This window comes from Aulostomus chinensis, chromosome 15 (assembly GCF_037954235.1).
Source record: "Aulostomus chinensis isolate RoL2024-O1b breed Wild chromosome 15, RoL_Achi_v1.0, whole genome shotgun sequence".
Classification (NCBI taxonomy): Eukaryota; Metazoa; Chordata; class Actinopteri; order Syngnathiformes; family Aulostomidae; genus Aulostomus; species Aulostomus chinensis.
Window position 1 is genome coordinate 20,394,991 of NC_141334.1, and position 27,582 is coordinate 20,422,572.

Genomic DNA, 27,582 nt, shown 5'->3' on the forward strand with positions numbered 1-27,582 from the left:
GTGAGTTAACGGGAAAGTCCACTCTTTGAGTTCAGCTGTGTGTGGAGAGGAGGAAAGCTACTCCAGGCGTCTGTTTCCAGACTAAGGGAAAGAATGCCAGTCGTCAGTGGAGCTGGGCCATAAGGGAAAAGAGTAAGAGGCGAACTCCGTTAACGGTAGCAGATCATCAAGTGCTTGTGTTTATAGACTAAATGGGGGCGACGCCCTCGCTACCCTTCTTTAGTTCTGATTGATAACTTGAATTTGGGGTTAAATGCCATGTGAAGTTGCACAGCTGGGATCCGCAAGTTCATAAATGCACGTGTATTGACTTAGATGTCTTAAATGATAGGTTCTTAATTAGTGTAACATTTATCTGTGAAAGTTATGCTTGTCTGGGACTTCAATTTGATATACTGGGTCTTGATTATGAGCACAAAAAAAAAAACTAAATACAACTAATGTAACAGTAGAAACTTCTATATAAAGTGGAAATGTGGTGGTCCTGTTACACTTGACATGTTATGGGTCAACGTTAATTCTTCACTGGGAAAACATGCAAAATAGGACATGGTAGGAGACATTGTGGCTGCAAAGTTGATGATGAGGGCTGAATGCCAGAGGTAACATGCAACTGACAGAAAAAAACCCCATTCATTTAGCAAGTGGGCAGCACCACATTTAGTGTCCCACTGGCAGTCCTAGGACCTGATAAGTGTGTTAAGGGTTGGTGATGCATGGGACAGCGGGTGTTGACTGCAGAACGACCCATAGAGGGAATCCATTACATTAAAGAATAACTTATGACATTGCTTAAATAATTTTTCAATTGGTATGGAAAAAAAAATTGTATCATCGTACTCAAGCTTTTGCTCCTTTTTTAAAATCACACATGCCCCACATGTTATCAACAGGTCACCATCATGGAGAGTTCAATGTTACTGTGCATTCTCTCTCTCTCTCTCTCTCTCTCTCTCTCTTTCTCTTTTCTTTTTTTCTGAAATGGCTGATTGATTTAATCAATTGTTAAACTGAAAAATAATTTGCAATGGGTGATACAGGTGTATTAGATGTATTATCTCTTTTTGTTAGTGCTCTTCTCTATTTTGGCATACATAAATTATGAGGTTTTTAACTGTTATATATAAGTAATAAAATATGTTGAATATGCCTGTAGGAATTTGGAATGAGCATTTCCACATATTACTTTTAATTGTCAAAAATCATTTTAAAAGAAAGAGAGAAAAAAATGGTCCTGAACCTTTATCAGGTCAGAACAGTTTTTGACGTGATGAAGGTCCATTGATCAAAAATTTGTCCAAGAAAGTTTTGCGCCCCAACAAGATAATGTGACGGTCTTGCAGCTCTGGGATGTGGGTATAACATCCCTCCAAAAACAATTAATTACGACATCTATAATCCACCTGTCACTAGCGTATTTGCTTCTGATCACCTTGTCTTTAGTGACATTTAAAGCCTAAGGAAAATATGTGTAGGGTTTGAGAGTCTAAATCCTAGAAGTCCACCACTGAAGCTCAATGTCACTTATCCTGAAATGCAACCCCCCTCTCCCCCACGTGTGTGTCAGCTCAAGTAAACCAATGCTTTAGCACTGTATGCAGGCAATGATACATGCACCATTTCAGGTGCCATTGTACAAAGGGCCACACTACACCTTTCATTTCTCTCACGTTACCTCCTGGATCAATCAGTAAAACTGTAGGGTTGATCGACCCCCCCAGAGACCTTTTAATTTCCTTGATTTCAGGAAGCCAAAACCCATGTGTGGGTCCCTTAACTTAAATAAAATTGCTGTTCCTAATTTTCTTTATAAATGGATGATACCACTTTCATGACGTTTGAATGACAAAAGCCTCTATTAAATCAGAGAAGTCATATAGTCAGAATTCATCTTATTTTACTCAATTTAAGTCATTGAGCAGCTTTAGGTCACAGCAGTGTAATGTACAATATTTACCAGTTTTCCTGTAAGTTCATGTGTGTGTTTGTGCATATGAGGTATTGGGCGAGTAGAGTCAGTGGCTGTGGGAGTCTGTTTTGTTTTCATTGACTCCCTACTCTGTTGTGTGTTCAGGCCTGCTGGCTGCCTTTTGTTTTTCCAGAGTGTTGTCCTGAATTCAGGCACTCATGGTGAGTAATAATAGGCACCTCTACAAGTGCGTCTGAAATGTTGAAGTCAACTATTGTGTTTGACTGTCCGTTTTTGTAATTTGTGTTGTTCTTTAGGTAGGAAATATGTTACCTTCAACTGGGTAATAAGTAGAGATATTCTACTCAGTGAGTCACATCAGAAACAAATCTTATACCTCCTTCCTTCTGAAGGCTTAGTCATTCCTTATTGGGGTTAAGCAGTGACAATTTGTGCTGTGGAAACCATCACATTGTCACTTCTCAGCTCCAGCAGTACATGTGTGTATATGTGTGTTCTTGCTGTTTCAGAGAGTACTCTGAATATTGCATAACTGGTGTCCTTGTCTGGGTTCATGCTGAAGTGGAGAATGTTGGTCCTTCTAGGGTGACAGGGCTGCATGTGGCCGAGCAGGGTGCCTCAGGTAATGGAAACCTCAGGAGCCACTGTCTGCTGGCTGTCACTCAGTCCTCTCTGTTCACCTCAGCTTCAGCCCCATGCTGCCCCTCTCTGTCCAGCTGTCCCTTAAGTCTCAGTAAGCCGGTCTGAGATACACGCTTGGTGACATCTTATAGGGAAAGGAAGTGTGTAATGTTTTAAACAGAGGCAGAATGACTCTGAAGAAACAAGAGACCAGAATGTCTTAGAGATATCAGATGGATAGTTTACCTCGAGTCAAACTGATGTTGAAAAGTTGAACTCCAAACCTGAGGCCAACTTAAGGTTTCAAACGTCTACTGCACTTTAATAGTATCGAACCTGAAATGATCAAACGATCCCTGGCTGTTTGCTATTGTGTATTGTGTAACACGTTATATCAGTTGTGAGTAGGGTTCTACAAGGTCACTCCATTTTGAATATAATTTCCAACATAAAAATATATTTTTTGAGCTCCAGTACAAGAGACTCTTGTATACTATTGAACTTTTTTGTAAAATTTCTTCTTGTGAGCAAATTGCAAAAGCAGCAACAGCAAAAAGAGGTGAGACAATATGTAAATACTCTGATATATCATGATTGCCAAAGTTTATTGTATATTGTTTCATCTCAGTTATCAGATTCTGTGAATCTGACATGACAATGTAGTAAACAGATACATAATTTAAATCCCTGTTTTTGAAATTATTGAATCATTGTACTATCGATATGATTGACAAAGTAATTACGGTATGGTGAGTTATCATGTGATTCATAACAGTAATTATCTTGAAATCTTACAATATATCTGCCTTTCTTTTAACAACTTTGCCATCAAAATGGAGGGTATGTTCCGATGCTTTGAGATGGCAGCAATTTGCCATCAATCATTTTGTGTGTCTTAAAAATTATTAAACCTATTCAACATATCTCCTTCAAACTCGCTTTGCTCAAATGATACCAAATTTGCAAAACTGTGTAGCTGATTCTTCATAAACGATTTTCCTTTTTTTTGCTGTGATTTTTCACCCCCAAAATTTAGCTCACAGTGTACTCAAATAGTACTGTGAACAGCTTTTGCAAATATATGCTTTATCAATTTTTAATATTCATTTTATTTTACATGTACAGTAGTGTGGAAAATTACCAAATTTTTTCCTCAAAAATATAAATTGAAAAAAAAAATCAAATTCTGTCGTCACTGACCCCACTGGAATACATTTTCACCAACATTTATTGCCTAAAGATGGACATTTTTTCATTTACTGTTGTAGCTCCAGCCACCCTGCGACCCCTAACAGGATAAGCAGTAGAAAATGAATGGATGGATGGATGGATGGATGGATGGATGGACGTCCTCATGGATGTGGTTTGCACTGTCGCCTCACAACAAGAAGGTTCCGGGTTTGAGCTCGGGCTTGAGATCTTTCTGTGTGGAGGCTGCATGTTCTCCCTGTTCCTGTGTGGGTTCTCTCTGGTACTCCAGCTTCCTCCCACAGTCCAATGACATGCAAGAGGGGACGAGGCTGATTGATACTCTAAACTGACCGTAGGTGTGACTGTGAGTGTGAATGGTTGTCTGTCTCTATGTGTTGGCCCTGTGATGGACTGGCGGCCCACCTCTTGCCCGTAGGCAGCTGGGATAGGCTCCAGCCCCCCTGTGACCATTAACAGGATAAGCAGTAGAAATTGGATGGATGGATGTCCTCATGAAAGCTATTATAGTCAGTGAAAAATTGTCCATCTTTAAACATCAGATTGTCATTTACTGTAGGCTGTAGGTTATTTAGTGATTATTGTTATTAGTGAAAATGTATTACAGTCATCTTTGTGTTGGCTGGATGAACAAGAATCCAACAGCAATACCCACAATCCCACAATATTCTACCTTACCTACCATCAAGCTGGCTTGCTCTCCCTGCCTCCCCTACCAGAAGCTTCCTTCTTCAGCTGTTATTAACATTTCCATGTTTCTCACATTCTGCATTGTAAACTGTTTTCTTGTCTGTAACAACATCTACTGCACGTCTGTCCGTCCTGGGTGAGGGATCCCTCCTCTGTTGCTCACCCTGAGGTTTCTCAGCTTTTTCCCTGTTAAAAGGGTTTTCTATGGAGTTTTTCCTCAGTCGATGTGAGGGTCTAAGGGCAGAGGATGTTGTTATGATGCCATGTGAAGCCCTTTGAGACAAACTGTTTGTGAAAACGGGCTATACAAATAAAATTGCCTTGCCTTGCCTTGCCTTGCCTTATACTGCACATCCGTTTCCAATACTCATTTGCTTGATTACACGAACTTCTTTATCTCACATTGTCAGTTCTCTCTGAATAAGCAAGTTGTCACTTCTTACGATTTCCTTTCTTTATTACTACAATTCTACACTCTTATTTGGTAGACGCTTTTGTCCAAAGAGACGTACAACACAAGCTAGAATTTATATCGGAGGGAAAGCCTTATTAAGTACAACAGTGCTTCTTTGAATGGCCACAGGTGCTGCGATCTAGTGGCAGAAGAAGTGCCAGTTTTTTTTTCCGTAATATAACTAACCACAACTGACCACAACTGACCACAACCAATTATTCAACATCAACAATATCTTTCAACATTCAACACATTCAATATTCAACATTGTTAGTGCTAAGTTTTCACTTAGGGCTTGATCTTAACCCGTTTGACTCATTCTACCCATGAGGACAAAGAGAAGGGTCAGGTTTAAGTGCCCATGTTAATTGATAAGACAGAGTGTGACTCTTCAATCAGCCCGGTATAACTCATCAATCAGCCTAGTATAAAGAGCTCTGCTTCCCCACCCAATCAGGAAACATCCATCTCCATGAATCTTCATGTCCATGTTACCAAAATTGACACAGTGGCAATACATCAACACAATACAAAAGCAATGTGGATTTGAAAAAATAACAATTTTCTGTATATCCAACATATTTTGAAATGCCCATTAATCATGTAGCAACTACTCTTCTCAACAGATGATGATAAAAGAAAATAGACGAGCAAGCTCATCAGACTCAGCCTGACACTGAAAACAATAATTGTGAATATACAGAAAAACATTTTAATTCCATAAATAAATTACACTTAAAATTTCTCCATTGGATTGAACATAAGGACGCCAGAGACTCAGAGTTTAACTGTGGCAGCTGAAAGTAGATCACTACACATGACGAACTGAAAAGCGTGGCGGCATGCCTGCTACTGTAAACTAAGCCTTGGACTCAGCCAAGCATCCACTGTTGCTGTCCAGATTGATGGTAATTTTGACCCAGTGGACACAAAGACTGGCCAAGACATGAGCTGTATCCCCCCCCCCCCCCAAAAAAAAAATTGAATTCATCTGTATGGGCTGAAAAATGTGCCAATCGAAACTGAATTTGAATGATTTACAATATAAATTTATCTTAGTTTGAACAAGCGATCCCCATGGCTCAGAGGTAGAGTGGCCGTTTAGCAACCGAAGGGTCGCTGGTTTGATTCTCACTTCCCCCAGTGACCATGTCGAGGTATTCTTGAGCAAGATGCTGAGTCCCTAATTGCTCCTGATGGCCCTGTGACAGACTGGCAACCCATCCAGGGTGAACTCTGCCTCTTGCCCAGTGTCAGCTGGGATAGGCTCCAGCCCCCCCCCACAACCATCAACAGATAAGCGGTATAAAAAATGGATGGCTGGATGGATAGTTTGAACTGGGCAGCTTGAATCATTGCAGTAAAAAGCTGGATTTTAGTAACCTAATTTGAAATTGAATATAAAATATGGAACTGCATTGCAATAAACTTGAAACTGAATTCAGTATTATGAAACTGATAATAAATATTAATAATATATAGTATTGTAAGATTGTATGAAATTGCATTTTAAGAACTGAATGTGTAAGTATTCAAAGACTTGAATGTTCAGGTGTGATAAAAAATTTATTTCAAAGAAAAGAATTCAGTTTCAAAAATGCAGCCAGGCTCTAACTGGGAATTCATTTATAACTTGCTGTGCACATCCTGCCGGTGGACCCAGCATTCTTCCATTTAGTCATGTATCCATTGACTAACATAACTAAACTAGTGGGTGTGAATCCTGTTTAAACATTTGCAATGAATGTACTCTGTGGAACATTTCATCATGTAGTGAAAACAGTGTAACTAGATTACACTTTAACAAATCCTGCTTTCCTTTGCATGTGCCTTTTCTTTTAAAACATTCATTGAAATGTTGCATTTAGATACTGAAGTATGTTGCAGTTATTTTTATTTAAATTAACAACACAATAGGGATGTAATGAAAGCCCAAACATTTCCAAGTGAGTGGTTTTTATTGGTGAACACTGAGGTCTACTGTTAACTAAAATTCAACATTTTTAAACCAATTGAGAAGGGATGAAAATATCCACAATTTGGAACCTATTCAGTGTTTCAGTATTGCTTGAGATCATCTTATATAGTTTGTAAATACAATTCACCCATGGGTGGCACAGTGGTGCAGTGGTTAGCACTGTCACCTCACAGCAAGAAGGTTTCAGAATGGAGCCCCATCTCAAGCACTGGGCCTTTCTGTGTAGAGTTTGCATGTTCTCTCTGTGCCTGTATGAGTTCTCTCTGGGTAAAGACATGCAAGAGGAGACGAGGCTGATTGATACTCTAAATTGATTGTAGGTGTGGCTGTGAGTGTGAATGGTTGTCTGTCTATATGTGTTGATCCTGTGATAGACTGGCAACCCGTTCAGGGTTAGTCCCGCTTCTCAACTGAAGGCAGCATATAGGGTTGTGTGTCAGGTCACCAATGAGCAACCTGAGTTCATGGCAAGTGCATCAAAAGCCAACTGTCAGTTTTTTGACTTCCATCCATCATCTTCCACTTGTTCCTATTAAGGGTCGCAGGGGGGCTGGAGCCTATCCCAGCAGCTATGGGTGAGAGGCGGGGTTCACCCTGGACAGTTCGCCAGCCTATCGTAGGGCCAACACATAGAGACAAACAACCATTCACACCTACGGTCAATTTGGAGTAGCCTCGTCCCCAATTGCATGACTTTGGACTGTTGAAGGAAGCTTGAGTACCTGGAGAGAACCCACGCAGGAACAGGGAGAACATGGAGACTCACACAGAAAGATCCCGTGCCCAAGCCGGGACTCGAACCTGGAACCTTGTTGTTGTGAGGCCACAGTGCTAACCACTGCACCACCGTGCAACCTGCTTTTTGACTTATGTGTAGCCAAACCCTCATTCCCTCACACACAGCATTTGGCAGATGGAAACATGGCTGTCAGATATATGGGTCTGGCACAGTCTTTCCGTGTGGTTGTCCCAATGGCTCTAAAACATCCAGTAACATCTCAGCCATCCTATATCACTGAACAATTTTGATATTTGGAAATGAAGGCAGAGCAACTTTCAAAACAGACCAGATCAATCCTAAAGGAAAAAAGAAAAATCAAATCACCTGGCAAAGCTGAAAATAAAACTAACTTTATTAAGAAAATCTTGAAAATTGCAGGCTCTATCATCAAATGATAAAGAGAGAGAAAGAAGGGGAGAGAGATTGACAGACAGACAGATCGACAGACAGGGGACATGAACAAGACAGAAGCAGAAAGAGAAGAGACAGAGGAACAGGGAGATATAAGACACACAACAAACAATAACAACAGTAGCAGCAGTAATAGTAAAATAGCCACCAATGCTAAAATCTACCAGCTGCGAAAACAATTGAACATAATACAAACACTAAAGTTTTTGTACTGATTTCATACCAACACAATGCAGATGTCTCGTTTAACACAGTATGAAATTACTCATGAATATTCCGACTACAAATATTAATACTGAAAATAAGGGTGACAACTTCAGCATCTTCATGTCTGCAGCCTCCTCCAGTAGCAGTATTAGTCAGGGATCTGTGAGACGAGAAAGAAAAAAGACTCCGTGGAAGTTGGTAACAAGCATGTATGTGGTATGAATGAGTGCAGGACGACAGAGAGGAGGAAAGAAAGCTCAGTGCATCATGGGAGATCCCCCAGCAGTCTATGTCTATAGCAGCATAACTAAGGTCTAGCCAGACTGTAAGCTTTTTCAAATTTAAAATGTGTTAAAAAGGAGTTTTAAGCCTGCTCTTAAACGTAGAGAGAGTGCCTGCATCCTGGATCGAGACTGGGAGACAGTTCCACAGGAGAGGAACCCAATAACTGAAGGCTCTTGATCACGTTCTTCTTTTAGAGATTTTAGGAACCGCAAGTAATCCTGCACCCTGGAAACGTGGGGTTCTAGCTGGAAATGAGCAAACTGTGACCTCTTTAAAATAAGACTTGTTGTGTACAGTTGTACTGTTCTAAAGCTAAAGGCTATATGTTCTGTTCTGAATCTGACAGGGAGCCAGAAGAGAGGCCAATGCAGGAGAAATATGATCTCTTCTACTACTTTTTTGTGAATTTCAGTGTACAGTCAGCATTTGCAGTAGCATTGGAGCAGCTGGAAAGTTCTTAAAAACTTATTAGGGCATCCTGATAAGAGGGAATTGGAAGTAGCTTGGAAGTAACCAATGCATTGACTAGTTTTTCCTGCATCTTTCTGAGAGAGGTGATCTTGATCAATGTTCAAACTGTGAGGTCAGTGTGTTCGTGTTAAGTCACAGGATCAAATTAATGATTTTGGACAAAAAATGCTTAATACCTGTCAGAAGGGTTGTCACCATTCTCATACCCCCCACACCAAATTGTTGGTATAATGTCGACACATCTGCCTCACAGCTTCGTATAATTTGACCTGAACCAGTAACTGACTGTTAAACGCATTGGAATAAGTACCCAAGTGGTTTAAATCACAAGAAGATGGAGCTGAATATCTTGATTATCCCAGGTTTTTTTGCATTAAACTTGCTCAGTGGCTGTCAGCCAGTAGATATTCATGATGAGTTTGAAGTGTCATCATGCCAAAACTCAAAGAGTGAATCTGGTTGTTCTGATGTTGAAGTATCTGAAGTGTAGTTTGTGCATAACATTTTTGAACTTCTTAAGAATGCATTTACTCTTCAAAAATTATTAAAGCGTGTTAGTTTATGAAGACCGACCTTATTTTCTGCAATGAACAAAAATCAAATGTAAAAATGACAGTCTTTCGCTCAAAGGAACCAGTTGTGATGTACGAGAGGCAGACCTTCAAAAATTTGCCATCCCTATGGTGCTGTAGATCAACCTCAGTCCTCACACCTTAACACTCTGCTTAAAAGGAGCCTTCCTCATCTGACAGTACACTACCATCAAGGAACTATCAGGAAATAACAAACAATTAAAGGTGCTAAGTCCCTCTTTTGCTGGCACTCCTATCAGTGTAAAATAATACCAGGCAATCACTTATCAGGGATGCTGACAGTTACTGTTGGTGTCAGAGGCAGTAAGGAGAGATGAGTCATCAGCCAGCGGAGGTCACAGACCTGTCAACACGCCTGCCTCCCATGAAATGTTTGTAAAAGGAGTGAGAGTTTTTTTTTTTAACTTTATCATTTAGAATATCTCATTTACTGTCTCATTTGGGAAGCTTTTCCCTCATTTGTGCCTCAATAGTCATTACCAAAGTTCACATAACTTTATTTCCAGCTCATTTTGCTAATGGAAGATATCCCAGAAGATTTCCCACCTGCAAAACCCACATGAGCTCTGAACATTGAACAAGCAAAAGCTGTCAGGTGGCTTTTGTTGATATATTTAGGCGAACTTGCCATTTTGCCTGTGTGAAACCATACCAATCCAAGGAGGAAACTCCCGGAGTCTGCCTACTCATCAACTGATTTGGACAAGAGCAAAAAAACAAAAGGTGTGAAAACACCCTAAATCTGGCCGATCAATTCATCAGGCGTCCCTTTTGAAAGATGTGCATTGAACTGTTTACAGGTGACATGAAAGAACGAGAGATCCTGCTATATTTAGGTGAATGCACCAATCAATAATGCATCCAGCTCTCCCAGCACTTGCTGGCTGATTGGCTAGTTTTCATATCTTCCCCTCCTTGGCTCTGTTTAATTTACAGATAACACGCCACCTCACAGTTAAATTCTACATTTGTTTTTTGAAGCATATGGCACAGGGTTAAGGAGGCCCTAAAACCACTTCCTAAAATGATACAGGCAACTGTAAAACTCAGATTCCTCCAGGCACAGGTGAATAACTATATGCAATTGTGGTTAGCCAATACGCTTGTTTCTAATGGTGTTAACAACTATGGCAAAAACAAGGATGATGCCCTCTGCAGGGCCCACCATCGCTGTTTTTTTTATTCTAAAAAAAATATTTTTAAAAGCATGTTTATGAGATACCTAGCTCTTACTTGTGCTCCATTGTTTTGGATGGATGTCGTTTTAGCACCCCCCCACCCCTACCCCCGGTGTAAGGTGGCCCTCTGTCTGAGGCAGTGGTAACCATAGCAGTCTTTGGAAAGTGAAATGTGATGCAGCAGCCCTCTGGGCTGTGTTTCTGAATCACAACTCCATAATGAGCTGGCAGAGCTCAGACTACATCAAAGATGCAGCACCCCAGTATCTTTTTCAACTCACAGTGTACAATAGTGCAGTGTCACCTGTGTATGTGAGTGGACAACCAGAGACTGCAAGCTCTCCACAAATATCTTAAAAGCTCACACAGTAAACTGCCTACTATAATTATATATAATTAACATACTTGTGAACATGTACTCAATCCAAATACATAGCAGTAGAGATTTAGTCAAAATGCAGTACGAATGGAGGAACTTGTATCAAATATTCTTGTCAAGGGACAGTGTTGGACTTCTATCTCAAAACACTAGTCAAGTCAATTTTATTTGTATAGCGTCAAATCAAAACAAAAGTTATCTCATGACACTTAACAAGTAAAGCAGGTCTATTACCACACTCCTTGAATGAATTTAGACCCAACAGTTCTCCATGAGCAAGCACATCCTGCAACAGTGGCGACGAAAACCTTCTTTTTAACAGGAAGGAACACTTAGCAGATCCAGGCTCAGTGGGAATGGCCATCCGCTTTGACCGGTTGGGGGGAAAGAGAGCAGGAGGGCGGGGCAGAGATAAAGACCGATAATGGAGGACAGCAGGTACTGTATACTAAAGGAAAGAGAGGGGCAGAGATAAAGAGGGAGAGAACGGGGGAAGACAATAATGAACAGACGGGGGTGTGAACAGGTGATTCTAAGGGTAGCAGCTTCAGCCTCTTCAAGGCTTTTTGCCTCCTCCAGCAGCATCAGTCAGGGATCTGGGAAGTGGGAAAGCCCAAAAGTTCAGGAGAAGAAGACAAGTTAGTAACACATATGAGTATGATATATGTATAACATATAAGAGGACAGGGAGGAAAAAGAAGAGGAGAGAGAAGCCCAGTGCACCATGGGAGATCCTCCAGCAGTCTAAGCCTATAGCAGCATATCTAGCCAGCCTAGAGCAGCACAAACTATAAGCTTTATCAAAAAGGAAGGTCTTAATTCTGCTTTTAAACGTAGAGAGGGTGTCTGCATCCCAGACCGAAACTGGTGGTGAAACTAGTGATCACAGAGGATCAAGACTGGTAAAGACCACTAAAGAAATTATACAAACACACTAGTTATTACTGCAGCCTTCCTGTGATGGTGTCTTTGACAATGGCAGAATAAGATGAGTCAGTAACGGAGGTTAGTATTGGCAATGATTATCAATGTTTTGTATTAAAATGCGTTCATTACATTAGTTATTACACATTATATGACTTGGTCCACTAAAATATTTACTAAATGCGCATTACATTTTATTTTCAGATATAAAGTCAGCATTAGTTAACAAGACTATATTTCTTTCCTAATAACAACTGATTCACTTTCCTTGACCTTTCTGTTAATACATTTGCCTTACGTTTACTCTCAAGTTGTACTGATGCAGAGATTTAAATGATCATTTTTTTCATTTGCACCAAATACCATATTAGTACCACAAGTAACAAAGAATGATTATCACATGACCTACATGGCTTAACAATGTGGTTCAGAGGTCATTTTGATAAATTCGCAGTCAAGATGTTGGTTCAGTTTAGTTTTACAACTGAAAAGCTTCTGTGTTGGTGACAATGATAAAGCAATTGAAACTGTATTTACCATCTGACTGTACAGTTTTGCTGCAGGACACACGTCTTAAATAGTATAAATGGGTGGTGTTAATGCAGTAGAGTTAGATTCAACAGGATTTTCTTCAAAAAGAAAACACTGTCTTTGTCACTATATGAAATACAATGAATGACTGCATGAATTTATTTGATCAATCAATCAATCCTTGTTTATATAGCACCAAATCACAACAAAAGCCATCACAAGGCCCTTTACACAAAGAGCGGTTCTAGAACCTTACTCTTTGAATGAAAGAGACCCAACATTCCAATATGAGCAAGCACTCGGCGACGGTGGCGAGAGAAAACTCCCTTTTAATGGGAAGAAACCTCAGGCGGAACCGGGCTCAGAGTGGGCGGCCATCCACTTTGACTGGTTGGGGTTGAGAGGGGGAGGAGAGAGATGGAGCTGAGGGTTGAGAGGAGAGAGAGGGGTGGAGGGGCAGAGGGATAAGAGGAGAGAGAGATATGGAGGGGTAGAAAGAAGAGGGGAACACAGGGCCAGGGCTAAAGAGTAGTTGGTCCAAGACAGGAAGTGCTGTCTACAGCCCCAGTGTCTACAGCCCCAGGTGACCTGCAGGGCGAGACCACAGACAACTCTGGGGAAGAAGTTTAGGCTAATTAATGCACTGAGATATTGATTATTTTAAAACAATATGTAAATAATATTCATTAAATTTCACAGCAATAAAGCCAGAAAGTATTGTATTGCAGTCCTCTGAAAAAGCACTAATTTCAATAAAGACAAAAACCATACAAGTGAAGTCAATTTTATTTGCTTAGCACCAAATCACAACAAAAGTTATCTCATGACACTTAACAAGTAGAGCAGGTCTAGTACCACACTCTGCAACAGCACATCCTGCAACAGCGGCAACAAAAAACTTCCTTTTAACAGGCAGGAACGTAGAGCAGATCCAGGCTCGATGGCCATCTGCTTTGACCGCTACAAACGATAAGATGACAAGCTATGACAAGAAAATCGACGTATAATTAGCAGGTGGAGGTGTTTTTAAACATGCTCACTCTTTCAGTCATAAAGACAACTGCATGTGGTCAACTGTGTATTGTGTTTTATAACCATTTCAGTTATGTGGGCATGTGATTCCACATTGTTGCTTCATCCTAAAGAGTTGATTTCTCCATTGGGCTATTGAAAGCAATTTAATATGTTTAATAAGTTTTTCTTTATTTTGATAGCTTTGCCGTTGGAAGACTATGTGGTCTTGGGGCCCTATTTTATGCATAGTGCAAAGTGGCACCTTGTCAAGCGTAAGCATCATTGCTAGTTTACACAAGGACATAATTTCTAAGAAAAACACCATATGAACTGCCTTTTAATACTGAAAATTACATGTTAAAATCGGCGTCAATCGACCACCTTTTGGGCTATTATGCTGTAATCGGCCGATTTAATAGTCCGGCTGATTTATCAGTCGAGCCCTAATTATTTTAATGGCAGCACAATATGAAAGACCATCCATCCATCCATCCATTTTCTACTGCTTGTCCTGTTAGGGGTCAGGAGGGGGGGCTGGAGCCTCAAATATGAAAGTCTACCTTGTTTATACTGTGATGCTTGTGGGGAAGGGTCACTTTCACTTAACAGCGCATTTCAGGTGAGGTGACAGGAAGGCACTGAAGTCATCAAGATGACCACAAATCATTCCTACTTGTACCTTTTAATTACGATGAAAGGCTTCAACTTTCCTCGATTGACAGATGAGCACACCTCTTCAGCTTTGCCCGCCAGCTTACAGTGTAACAGAGGAGACCACATTTTTGGGCCACTTCAATGTATTGACAAATTTTAATGCATTGAAATACAAGTCTACATCATACTTCTTAAAAAGCGTAACTAATGCAGTATTCTTGTAAACGTCAAAACTGGGCCCCTTTGAGGTTGACAGTGTTGGCTATTGACTGGCCGCAACAGCAGCTTCCCTCTCCACCTCAGGAGCTTTCAAACTTAAAAAGTATGGCTTCTACTTCCATTATGTACAGAGTCAACTTTTTCCTCAGCAGACATACCAGTTTGAATGGGGAGGACATGGGGTGGTGGAGGAATACCAGCTAGTGCAGCCAGGATAGCTCCAACTGCAGAAGCTGGCTCACCAAACAAGCCTCTCTATCGTTGTCACATAGAAGCACTTTTAAATCCTGCTCAGCATTTACTGGCGCAAACAAATAGAAAAAAAGTCAGCTATCAACATCGTCTAAAACAACAAAACAAACAAAAAAATTCTAACCAAACTCATCCAACAAAATGACAATTGACGTAAAGAAGAACAGACAAGCCCCCAAATCATTTTATGTCCCTGGTCTCGGTCAGGGATTCCCAAAGTGTGGTGGTGCGTGAGCCACCACAAGGGGGTGCGTGAGATAAATTGTGATGGCAGTTTGGAGTGTTTTTTTTCAGTGGGATTTTCTCACACAAGAAAAAAGTAGAAAAACGGGCTCCTTTCCTCCCCCTGACCAATGCTGTGGCGGCACTCAAACTGAGCAGGCCAATCACGAAGTCCCACCTGTTCGCAATCCAAATACGTACACTGAGAGTAGAGAGGGACTGATCAAGCACACACATGTACACACACACAGAATGAGGAGGACAGAAAGAGCTACAGCAAATATAAATACAAACACAATGCAATAATGACTCAAGGTCATCACACCATCAACTTTAAATGTTTGAAAAAAAAAACAATTGGTAGATGTTGGCTCAAGTATGTTAAAATCAGCACAGAACATCTGCTAGCCTAGTCTGGTGGAGAGGATGATTTCGGCACTGACCTGACACAAGTCGACAAAAATGATGTTTTTGCCCCACTGAGTGTGTGGAGCTAACAAAAAAAATCATCTTTAGAGCAGGATAAACGAATATTGTGCATGTTTTAAATCTGATACACCCATTTGTCTGTTTTTATTATATTAGTTCTCTTCTGTTTCTACAGGAGAGTCCTCTGACCCAGCGGCACCACCACTGACGCCTCAGGCCCCTCCTGACTCAGGGATATCATGGGACCCCTCCCCTTTTACATTTCCACACTCCTTTTCTTGCTCCTCTTGTCTCATCCTTGCACCTCTTTTAAGCCCCAGCTGGTAGAACGAGCATCAGGCCCTGAGCCACCTCAGCCCTCTGGTAATACTACGGGGTCTGGAAAGCGGACATGTACGGGCAGTGTGATTTGTAGACCTGGCATCCTGCTTCCAGTGTGGTTACCACAGGACCTTCCACAGGGAGAGCGGGCAGGGAGGGCTGTCATCTACTTCCTCTGTCTCATGTACATGTTCTTGGGTGTGTCCATCATTGCAGACCGCTTCATGGCATCTATAGAAGTCATTACCTCTCAGGTATTATTTGTTTTCACAGTATATTATGAACTAAAATACAGCCAACGTTCCCTAAAGCTGCCGCCCCATTTTTACATTGTTGAAGATGACATTTGAGCATACTCTTCTCTAAAGAATACAGAGAAAACTTAATCTTTGTGAATGACTGCATGAATTTATTAGATCGATCAATCAATCAATCAATCAATCAATCAATCAATCAATCAATCAATCAATCAATCAATCAAATAATCAATCCTTGTTTATATAGATCAACACAATGTCCACAGCCCCAGCGTCTACAGCCCCAGGTGACCTGCTGGGCAAAATTTAAGCTCACAAGTTATGAGTTTGAAGTAGCTAATGCTGTAGACAGATGTTACTTTCAGGGTTTACGCTCACCATTTTGCAAGGGTACTCCCAGGCTTATCATCTTCCATCTTCCTTCTAGTTTCAGTGCTCTGCATTGTAATCAAAGAAGAAATCAGACCTTGTCCCACCAGTCTGTAATATCATATATACTCCATAGCTGTGGGTTTGCTACTCATTATACAGTCTTGGTGCTCAATTACAACTAATTAAGCTCCAATAACATAATATAGAGTTTTATGTTCAAGGTTGAAGCTTTCATCTTACTGATATAGACATGTATGAGTTTAGTGGTAAAAGCAGCTTTGATGTTTTCACAAACCTCTTTCCTCATAGGTAAAAGAGGTAACCATCACCAAACCAAATGGAGAAATGACAGTAACCACGGTACGAATCTGGAATGAGACTGTGTCCAACCTCACACTTATGGCTCTGGGCTCCTCGGCACCCGAGATCTTACTTTCAGTCATTGAGGTAAACAAGGCACCATGAAAAAAACTGTTTTTATTGTAGTCAATTTTATTTATATAGCAAGAAGCACGGGGTGTAATATTTAAAATTCTTAAAAATGCTTGTTGGTCTTATACTTCTTTTCCATGAATTCTTCTCCAGTTGTAAGTTAAATTAATCCTATCATATTGTATGTAGCCCCTGATTTAGTCACAACCTATGTCTATGGTGTGTAAACCCCGTTCATATGTTAAGGCCCATAGGTGGGATTTTAGGCATGCGTACTCACTTGACCTCCGTTTGGAACATAGGTTCAGATGTTGTGGTTTTTGGAAAAATCAAGTTTCTGCCATAGGGCCTGAGTACTGCACTTTTTTTTTCTCAAGTCATGAAAATATAGTGCAAACACCAAAAAGTTATCTTAAAAAATAAAATATCATTTTAGTTAATAATACATTTGCCTTTTGTGGTTTTGTCCTGTAGTAAAAGGTACAAAAATGGATGTTAAAGGGTTATTTTTCCTGGATAAAATCAGCATCTCTACCAGATGATTATCTAGTAAAGCACTGTTATTATTGATAAATTCTGGAAATTTATTTCGTTGTGTTAGAAAATAGACAGGTGATCTGAGTTGTGCAATGGATCTCCAAGTCATGTCCAGTAAGCCTTACAAACACCTCTGGTTTTAATTCTTTGCCATGTGTGTCTTTTGTCTTTTTTTTCTCTTAAATTGTTTCACTTCAACAGGTGTGCGGGCACAACTTTGATGCTGGTGAGCTGGGCCCGGGAACCATAGTGGGCAGCGCCGCCTTCAATATGTTTGTTATTATTGGTCTGTGTGTATGGGTGATCCCTGATGGAGAGTCTCGCAAGATTAAACACCTGCGGGTATTTTTTATTACGGCTTTCTGGAGTATTTTTGCCTACATTTGGCTCTACCTTATTCTGGCTGTCATATCACCTGGGATCGTAGAGGTGTGTACCTGCTCACTGCATTTGTTTGGTTCTATTCCTCATAAATAAAGGGTATGTCATGTAATGCTCAAATTGCCCATTACCAGGTGTGGGAGGCTGTCGTGACGCTGCTTTATTTTCCGGTCTGTGTGATCTTGGCCTGGATTGCTGACCGTCGTCTTCTCTTCTACAAATACATGCACAAGCGATACCGTGCTGATAAAAGACACGGCATTGTGGTGGAAATGGAGGGTGACCTGGCCCCCAAAGACATTGATGTGATCATGGATGGAAAGCTGTCTGAGGGTAGCTTATGCCCTGGAAACTCCACCAGTGTAACTGTGTCTGTGCAGACAGGCAATGACCTGGACCAGAGCAAAGATGAGGTAAGATGCAGCTCAGTGCTGTAGCCTCCACCTGACTGAAGACTGAATGGTATCAAATCAAGTGAAGCTTTTTTTCCCGCTTTGCTACATTTAACATTTTCTGAATGATATGATATTTCTATTGTATTTTTAGAAGGAAGGAAAGTCAAGAAAATTAGGCAGGGAGTCCCACATCATCTGTGAGACCAACTGGTGGTTCTAATACTTTAATGGCTTTGAAACTAAAGTGTTTACATGAGCTTTCCTGAAGATTGTAGCATTCAATCCCAACAGGAGTCCTGCAACAGGGAGCCAAGCAGTATTACTTTCTCATTGTTTTCATGATAAAGTTTGGCAAATGGTTCTGTCCCAAGAGACACCAATTTTGTTTTAGAACCTTTTGGTCTCATCGTTTTGTGGTCTCCCTTTGGACCAAGGCCTCTGCAGGACTCTACTTCCTTCACAGCTTGAAAAGCCATTCCTCTAATCTACTGTTGTAAAAGGCAAAACTGAACACGTTTTGGAGATTCTGTCTTATATCAGCATCTCTTTTAAAAGATATTAGGAACAAAAAACTAATTCATTGGAAAAAAAAGTTTTTGAATTAGAATGCCAATTATTGCCTTGATTCATTTGTTACTCATTTGGTTTGTAAACACTAGAGAACTGCAAAGAAAAAAATCCACATACCGCATCATGAGAAATAATGTGGTGTGATTGTAGTTCCTAAATGAGAGGGCACTCAATTAAAAAATCAAATCAATTGCTCTCTTATTCTAAAAAAAAAAAAAGAGTTATCTTGCTAAAAGCCAGACTGCCAAACCAGTGGGGATCACATGACCTGCTTGGTAGAGGTAAATATTCAAAGTTCAAATCAAAATTTTGTTGATCAAGACAAACCATTATGTCTCTCATTTGAGAATCTCATACATGAGAGTAAAAATTACTTTTGATTTCCAGTTTATTTGCTGATTGATTCTTGATTGATTTTTGTTGCTCTGTTCATTCAATAATATAGTTACAACTAATGTCCTTTTGTTTGACAGGTGGTCCGTATGCTGAAAGACCTGAAGGAGAAACACCCAGACAAAGATTTGGACCAGTTAATTGAGATGGCCAACTACTCTGCTCTGGTTCATCAGAAGAAAAGCCGTGCATTCTACCGTGTTCAGGCAACACGCATGATGATTGGTGCAGGAAACATATTAAAAAAACATGCTGCCGAGCACACACGGCGTTCAGGTGCTGGAGGTCAGGAGGCTGACAAGGCTACCTGCTCTCATATTTGTTTTGAAAGTGCCCAGTACCAGTGCACTGAGAACTGTGGCACTCTGAGCCTCTGGGTGATCCTTGATGGGGGCACAGGCCAGAACACTTTCTATGTGGACTATTATACAGAAAATGGTTCTGCCAATGCTGGGGCAGACTATGAATTCAGTGAGGGAACCTTGAAGTTTAACCCAGGCGAGACTCGCAAAGAGATCAAGGTGAGCAAAGCGAAAAGAGGAAAGGCATCTTTGTTGGCAAACAAAATAGATCGACATCAACATAGATCTATCTCAGTCCTAGTTTGATTCTAACAAACTTGATAATATCAATGGCCTTTCCAGTAATACGGGTGAGAAAAAAAATTGATCTAAGGCATTTTTGAGGAAAATGAATGTACAATTCTCTGTACTCACCAGGTGACCATTTTGGATGATGACATCTTTGAAGAGGATGAACATTTCTTTGTGCGTCTTCAGAATTTGAGGTCAGAGGAGGGCGAGAATGAAGGGACAGGAATTCCCCCAAAGGGGAGACTAGTGGAGCCCCTGGCTGCCACCATCACCATCTTAGATGATGACCATGCTGGCATCTTCACTTTTGGTCATAGAGTTTTGCGGGTGAGTGAGAGCTCAGGCACACTGGCTTTGACAGTGGTGAGGAACTCAGGCTCCAGGGGTACAGTTTCTGTACCGTATCATACAGAGGATGGCAGCGCCAAGGCTGGAGTGGACTATGAGGAGGCCAGAGGCGAGCTGGAATTCACCAATGAACAGACCAGGTGAGGCATTGTCAGCAGCTAGATGTCATGATGGAAAATATGGCGATGGGGCATGACTTTGATATTGATATAAGGAGTTTATGGATGTGATACCCTGGAACATCATTCTTCAAAGGAAACATGAAGAAAAAGTGGCAGACATCAGGTTTCTTCGAAAATGTATGTTTTTAAGCTCAGCTAACACTCTCTGACTTGACTATCTTGTGTTTACATATCAACAATGATCTTTTCTTTCACTTAAGGCCTATCTTCCACACAGTGGTACATAACTAATTTCCCACACAACACTACACAGTTGTCATTGCCCGGTGCCCCCTCCTCCTTTAAATGACATGGGAGTGACTGGCAGATTATGTCAGGCAGATTGTCGGCTCCATCCTATCTCGATGAACTTTACCCAATTTACCAATAAGAACTAGGACTAAAGACAATGCAATCATGCATTATGCAGACTTTAAGCAGTGGAACACAATGTGTACACACTGTTTGTCTCACACACACACACACACAAACACACACACACACACACACACAACACACACACACACACACACACACACACACACACACACACACACACACACACACACACACACACACAGAAACAAACAAAACCCAAGTCTCAAATCTAATCCTAACCTTGACTAATTGATGCCTAACCCTAACCTAAACCTTGTGTAAATTCAGACCTATAATGCAACCAGGAACTCAGAAATTATATTGTGCCACATGAGGACTTTGGTCCCCATGAGGACTAGGGGTCGTAACAAGGTCACTTTTTACACCAGAAATGGTCTCCAATACATAACAAAAACCAATTACATGCACTCACACATTTCCCAAAATGGATTATTATTGTGTAACCTAAATGAGCTTTGGTGCATAGCTGCTTCTTCTCCATATAGCCTCCAACGAAAACTGGGATTAAATTGCTTGTTAACAGATTAGACAAATGCACATATTTATTGAACAAGGGGACAGACATGACACTTTGTAAAAATGATCATATCATCCTGTCATTTCTGCAGAGAACAATGGCAATTTTCATGCCATGAACCTGATTTTGCACCTAGATTATGTGCTTGTGCCGTACACTACAGATTATTCATATAGTGCCCAACTAATTATCATTCATCCACTTGAAATAGAGGAGGTTCTGATAGACACTCTTGATGACCTGACATCCAAAGATAATCCCAGGTGTGGGAACCTGTTGTAAAATGATGGATCTTCTTCTCATTAAAGTTGCAGGTTATATAAGCCATGTTTGCACATGTACTAATTGTACATTTAGTGAAACACTCTAACGTACATCAACAGAAGCTGCGCAGTAAACAGTATGCTTACCATGAAAACCGAGATTAGTTCTTATTTATTTGGGTAGCATTTATCTGCAAATCATTAAATATTCTGCAAAATAACCATATAAGAATTATTAATTAATCTACCATTCATGTTATGTCTAAGAGTTCTCTGTAGCACAACAGCACATTATAGACTTGAATTATTTAAAGGTCCATTGTGATAAATTATTTAGGTCTCTTCATTTGCGATGTGATTTAGATGGTAATGCATAAGTAAATGTGCTGGTTGTAGAGCTATTGTGCATTTGCGCATCATTCATTATATTTAATTTCCCATTTTGTGTGTGTGTGTGTGTGTGTTTGTGTGTGCATATCTCCAGTCAGACCATTCAAGTTCGCATTATAAATGTGGAGGAGTACGAAAAGCAGGAAAACTTCTTCATTGTGCTCGAAGAGCCCAGATGGCTGAAGCGAGGACTCTCTGGTAAATTGTTTTGAATTTTAAATGACAGATGACAGTCACGTTTTTATTACTGCAATGACACTTACTCATTTAAATCAGCTTAAACTAGTACAGCCAAAGTACATATCAGCAGTATCTAAGATCAAGTAACAAAACAGTTAAAGCTAACACAGGAGGCTGAATACAGGGACCTGCGTCAGAGCCAGTAACCCTAGCTACTATGCTGCCATTCACTGCTGCCTGTGTGTCACTGCAGTACACAAGCTGTAAACAATTATGAATTGAGTGCATTTAGGCTGCCTTTTCCCTGGAAGCTCCACATTTGCAATAGATAATTTTAGGAACTGGAAAAGTTTTTGTTAATAGAGAGTAAAATCTGTTGAACTATTTATAGTCTCATTTGTTTCACTGGGTCAAGTTGGATTTGGAAGCTGCCAGCAGGAATATCCTGTGTAAACTGGATGAGTTCAGGTGGTCTTAAGGCATGATAATGTTACCATTGTACTGAATCATTTTCCTGTTCTTCACAGCCTTGCTGCTCAACCAGGGTAAGATTGTTTAGAATTTGGGTTTAAGGGTGAAATAAGCAGCATTTTAAATATCAGAATAGGAGTGTTAAACTGCCCCATCCTGAGGCCATAAATGTCGGCCAAGGGTCCACTTTGCCACCCCCAACATAGAACTAAGTCCTTAAAGCTAAAAAGTACACACAACACATTTAAAATGTTGCTCTTTGAGTGTGTTCTCTGTTGTGGTTTTGTATGATTTTATGTTACAGGCTTCAGCCACTATTTTTGGCTGAACTTAGAGCCGAGGACACACTACAAGATTTTTTTTTTGCCAGATTTTACCAAGTTACGGAAAGGCTGCACCACTTTGCACTAGTTGGGGACAGTTGGCATGGCTAGTTGGCACAAAAATCTGTTAGTGTATGAGGGGTGCAGATGCAAACCTGTAAGTGTTTGGGGTGAACAGACCCAACCCAACCTCAGTCGCAGGCAATCAGACATGTTTAAAATTTTTGAGCTGAATCTGGATACATTCAGATAGGGGGAACTGATTAGTGAGCCAACTGCAAGCATGTGTTGCAGCCAATGAGAAAGAGAGGGTGGTACACAGGGAATAGCATCAGAAGACAATGAGAGGAAGCTGGAATATTAAAACAGCGATGCCGAACAGCCAGAGAGGGAGAGCGGAAACAAAGGGAACCTGGATTACAGAAATAGATTTTGTGCGAGAATTAGATGCATTCAGGTGCCTTTAGTTGGTTTAACAATTCATGTAGTCTGAGATCCCTAATCAGGTACAGTTATTAAGTGTGTGATTCCAGGTTTTAAGTCGTCATACAAAAATTTGCTGAAACCAGTTTGTTAGTGTGTACTCCTAGTCTTTTCAAAATCTCTAAAGATTGTGAAAGTTTTTTTTAGCGTGTCCCTAGCTTTGGGCTGTGTGTGTTTGTTTTGTAACTGATATGATAAATTAAAGACAGGAAGAAAATATTTTTGGATGTCATGAAAACCCTGATCCCCAACAGGTAACCCCACCCCTGAGGAGGAGGAGGCCAGGAGGATCTCTGAGATGGGCAAACCCATTCTAGGGGAATACAGCAGGATAGAGGTCATCATAGAGGAGTCCTGTGAGTTTAAGGTGTGTGAGTGGCTGATAGAACACCTTACACTAGCAATACACCACCAAACAGTCTTTGGATACCCTATTTTTTCTTGCTAAATACAAGTGACAGATAACATTTCAGAACATAATTTTGGGAATTGTTCACTAAAAGAAAATTAACCTGAGCTTTTTCATTATTATTTTGATGATGAATATATTATTTTATATACGATAGAAGTCACTGTATATGTGATTATATATATATATATATATATATATATATATATATATATACTGTGTATATATATATATATATATATATATATATATATATACTGTGTATATATATATATATATATATATATATATATATATATATATATACATACATGCGTGTGTGTGTGTGTGTATGTGTGTATGTGTGTGTGTGTGTGTGTGTGTGTGTGTGTGTGTGTGTGTGTGTGTGTGTGTGTGTGTGTGTGTTTGAGTGTGTGATATAGTTCATTAATCACCTGGCACCCTCTCACACATCAGACTCCCAATGGAGTACTGGACCAGGTACAGTTTCTGCCAGCGTGTTCTGTGTGATAGAACATTTTTCATCTGATTTTTCTCCTTTAACTGTCATTATACATGCCCGATTGCAAAAATATAACATATTTACAGCTACCCTTTCTTTTCAGAATGCATCTATATTATTGTGTGCTGCATGTGTCATGTGTAATATTTATGTTTACAGCAGTTACAGTGTTGGTTTTGAGTATGCATTTTTTGTCCTACTTCTACTTTCCAGCACTGTTTTGCGTGCATGAATGGAATGCACAAAGTAGTTTCTAGAACATGCTTATGACAGCCCTTTTGTAATATTGATGTAATGTGGCTAAAGTGACCCATCTGGACTGTGTTTATTCATGTGAGCTATGATCCCAATCTAATCAGTGACCCATTTAACAGACCACTGTTGACAAACTCCTGAAGGACACAAACCTGGCTGTTGTGATTGGATCTCATTCATGGAGAGAGCAGTTCATTGAAGCAGTGACAGTCAGTGCTGGTCAGTCGCGTCTACTTTCTAACGTTTTTGTATTTACGTCTACTATCTGTATTGTAATCTTTTCAGTATTTTAGTAAATACATGTTGAGAATGGTGAGTTTTTCGAAACTATTCAATGTCATCAATTGAAGAAAATGATTTCAGAATGTTGACACTAAAACAACCCCGGGATAGTAAGTCAGTCGGACAGGTGATAGACACAGGATGACATTGTGGAATTGAGTGTTCAGGAAAGACAAAAATATAATATATTTTGTCTCTTCATTCTATTGTTTTAGTTTAACTTCCTAAACTCTTTTAGTGTGACAGCATCAGTTGTGGAGGATGACATGGATGTTAATCTTTTTCAACAGGTGATGGAGATGAGGAACCACAGAGAATGCCAAACTGCTTTGACTATTTCATTCACATTTTCTGCATTTTCTGGAAGATTCTTTTTGCTTGTGTCCCACCGACTCAGTACTGGAATGGCTGGGCATGCTTCATAGTGTCAATAACTGTCATTGGTATCTTGACGGCTATTATTGGAGACCTTGCCTCCCATTTTGGCTGCACCGTAGGCCTGAGGGACTCTGTCACTGCGGTGGTGTTTGTTGCACTGGGGACATCGCTTCCAGGTGAGTATTTCAGTCAGACTACAACTGATTTGTATCTGTTGAACTAAGTGCTGTATAAATTATATTGTCATCATGAAGTTACATAAAGTTATGGGTAGAGGGCACTGGAAGAGCACATACCTCTGCCAAGGCAATATGACATCATATCCTGGATATCAGTTCCTAACATTCCAAATTTGGTGCTTTAAATTGTTCATTAAGATCAAAGGTAAATATTTTAATCAGTGAATGTTGTATGCTTTTTTCCCAGATACCTTTGCCAGTAAAGTGGCTGCCACTCAGGACCCATATGCGGATGCATCTGTGGGAAATGTGACAGGAAGCAATGCAGTGAATGTGTTCTTGGGCATTGGGGTGGCTTGGTCTGTGGCTGCCGTATACTGGAAGGTCAAAGGTAAGGTCTTCCGTGTGGATCCCGGCTCATTGGCCTTCTCTGTCACACTCTTCACAATTTTTGCCTTCTTCACAATGGGAGTGTTGATGCTACGCCGGAGACCGTCCATTGGTGGTGAACTGGGAGGCCCACGGATCCCCAAAATCCTTACGTCACTGCTTTTCTTTGGACTGTGGTTCCTCTACATCCTCTTTTCCAGTCTGGAGGCCTACTGCCATATAAAAGGCTTCTAAGAGAGAGCACATCAGAGGAAAATAATGACTGGACAGTTTCAGATACACACATCACCAGGACATTCACCTGGACAGTACTGTTAGAGTAACTACAACTGAGAAGATCAGTCATCGCTTGACAACTGCTGCCATGTGTCATGCAAATTCTCAACACACAAACTTGCATGTGCAAATCAGTAAGTCACATTCTGTCTACAGGGTTCCAGTCCAATGAATTGATTGTGACAATACTGATGACTTAGGTGGACTAAATTCCATGAAGATGAGAGAAAATGGTAAACATCTTCTCTGAAATCACTGGATGTTGCTTGATACTTGTTTGATGTCGATAGACTGATCATAACCTTGGCACCAAGTTTGGTCTTGTTTCTCTTCACTGCTAATAGAAGCATTTGATTCACCTTGAGGTGCAAAATGCAAACTGTTTTAGAAGAACAACCCTCTGCTTTGCATTGTTGTGGTCAAGACAGTTATTTTGTATATCTGGTCCCCTCTGAGTGTACCGTCACAATTAATAACATGGCCACACATTATCACCATTTATCTCCACAAGGGACATTGTGTTTTCTGAGCCATTTGTATGTCTGTCTGTCTGCACACAGATTCATTTTCAGGAATTTCAAATGTAGTTGTGTAGCATGGGCCAAGGAAGAACTTTTTTTTTTTGGATAACATTGCAAGACTTTTATTTGAGGGTTCAGAGGTTAGAGTGAGCAACATCACATCCAAAGTGGTAGGATGTTTGTTTTTTTAACTTTAACTTTGGTTGATGTTGCAATGGAGTGATCAGTTAGCTTCTTTTATTTCTTCTTCTTATTTATTCACATCTGTACCTGTACCCGACCTCTCGCCCAAAAGCTGCTGGGATAGGGTCCAGGCCCCCCGCGACCCTTAACAGGATAAGGATGGATGGATGGATGGATGGATGGATGGGTTTTTATTCACTTCTTTTATTCACCTGTTGCCATGGTGAATAGTGGTATCAGAGCTCCATAGATGATGGCTTTTTTTCATTAATTGTGCACAAGCTCAACCTAGAGTGAACAAATTCTGGTAAGGTGTTATGGAACCAAAACGGAGTCCCCACAGATTCCCTCAAGCCCAAGTTCACAGGTTATACCACCACCTTATTCACCATGCTTTGACGTAATTTTTAAAATAAACTCAAGCCCAACACAAACATGCATTAGCTAAGACTATGGTGTTAAAAAAAAACACAGTTTGGGAGCAAAGCTTCTAAAAAATTCAGTCTCTCTGCGGCATTGTTTAGGGTAATGTACTACAATATGAAGCTGAATTTTGTCAATCTATCTATCTATCTATCTATCTATCTATCTATCTATCTATCTATCTATCTATCTATCTATCTATCTATCTATGAGATAGATTTACGCTGGCATTGAAGCCCTATTAAGTTGCACAATGATGATATAGAAATGTACCTAGGATCTGCCATTTAGTGTGACTTCTTGAAAGTAATGATTCATTCACCACTTAAGTCTTATCTGTGTATTTATCAGTTGTGTAATTGATGTATATATAATTCAATGTGTATGAGCTGATATGGACACATATATTGTAATTTATTTCAAATTGTCATAATACATTGATTACATTGAAATTTTAGATGGGTGTGCCAGCGTGTCTTCATTGTATCTCTCAGTCAGATTTTCTCATCAGAGCAGGGGATGTTTTATGGATTGTGAACATTATTGCTGCTCAAAAAGTGTGTTAA

General features: G+C 40.2%; 1 protein-coding gene across 7 annotated transcripts; it reads left to right on the top strand.

The window, feature by feature from the left end:
• On the top strand, positions 1–27,395 carry slc8a2a (solute carrier family 8 member 2a). 7 transcript variants are annotated; one of them, XM_086179476.1, is made up of 13 exons: positions 1–132; positions 15,608–16,007; positions 16,692–16,829; positions 17,553–17,780; positions 17,867–18,145; positions 19,171–19,611; positions 19,810–20,171; positions 21,856–21,959; positions 22,469–22,486; positions 23,473–23,585; positions 24,504–24,603; positions 24,957–25,220; positions 25,471–27,395. In XM_086179476.1, the coding sequence occupies exons 2-13, from the start codon at positions 15,672–15,674 to the stop codon at positions 25,845–25,847; spliced, it is 2,760 nt and encodes a 919-aa protein (XP_086035602.1). In that variant the 5' UTR covers positions 1–132; positions 15,608–15,671; the 3' UTR covers positions 25,848–27,395. The 7 variants fall into 7 exon arrangements, with proteins under 7 accessions (XP_086035602.1, XP_086035606.1, XP_086035604.1 ...); XM_086179480.1 differs by lacking the exons at positions 1–132; positions 22,469–22,486 and adding an exon at positions 22,824–22,832 and having other exon boundaries at positions 15,887–16,007; positions 17,867–18,160; XM_086179478.1 differs by lacking the exons at positions 1–132; positions 22,469–22,486 and adding an exon at positions 22,824–22,832 and having other exon boundaries at positions 15,887–16,007; positions 23,473–23,618.
• The last annotated feature ends 187 nt before the right edge of the window (positions 27,396–27,582 follow it).

Excerpts from the sequence above, each read along its gene's own strand:
- slc8a2a (XM_086179476.1), top strand. The coding sequence starts at position 15,672 with ATGGGACCCCTCCCCTTTTACATTTCCACACTCCTTTTCTTGCTCCTC. Across the intron at positions 23,586-24,503 it reads AGGAGTCCTGTGAGTTTAAG|ACCACTGTTGACAAACTCCT; the intron begins GTGTGTGAGTGG and ends CCCATTTAACAG. Across the intron at positions 25,221-25,470 it reads ACTGGGGACATCGCTTCCAG|ATACCTTTGCCAGTAAAGTG; the intron begins GTGAGTATTTCA and ends CTTTTTTCCCAG.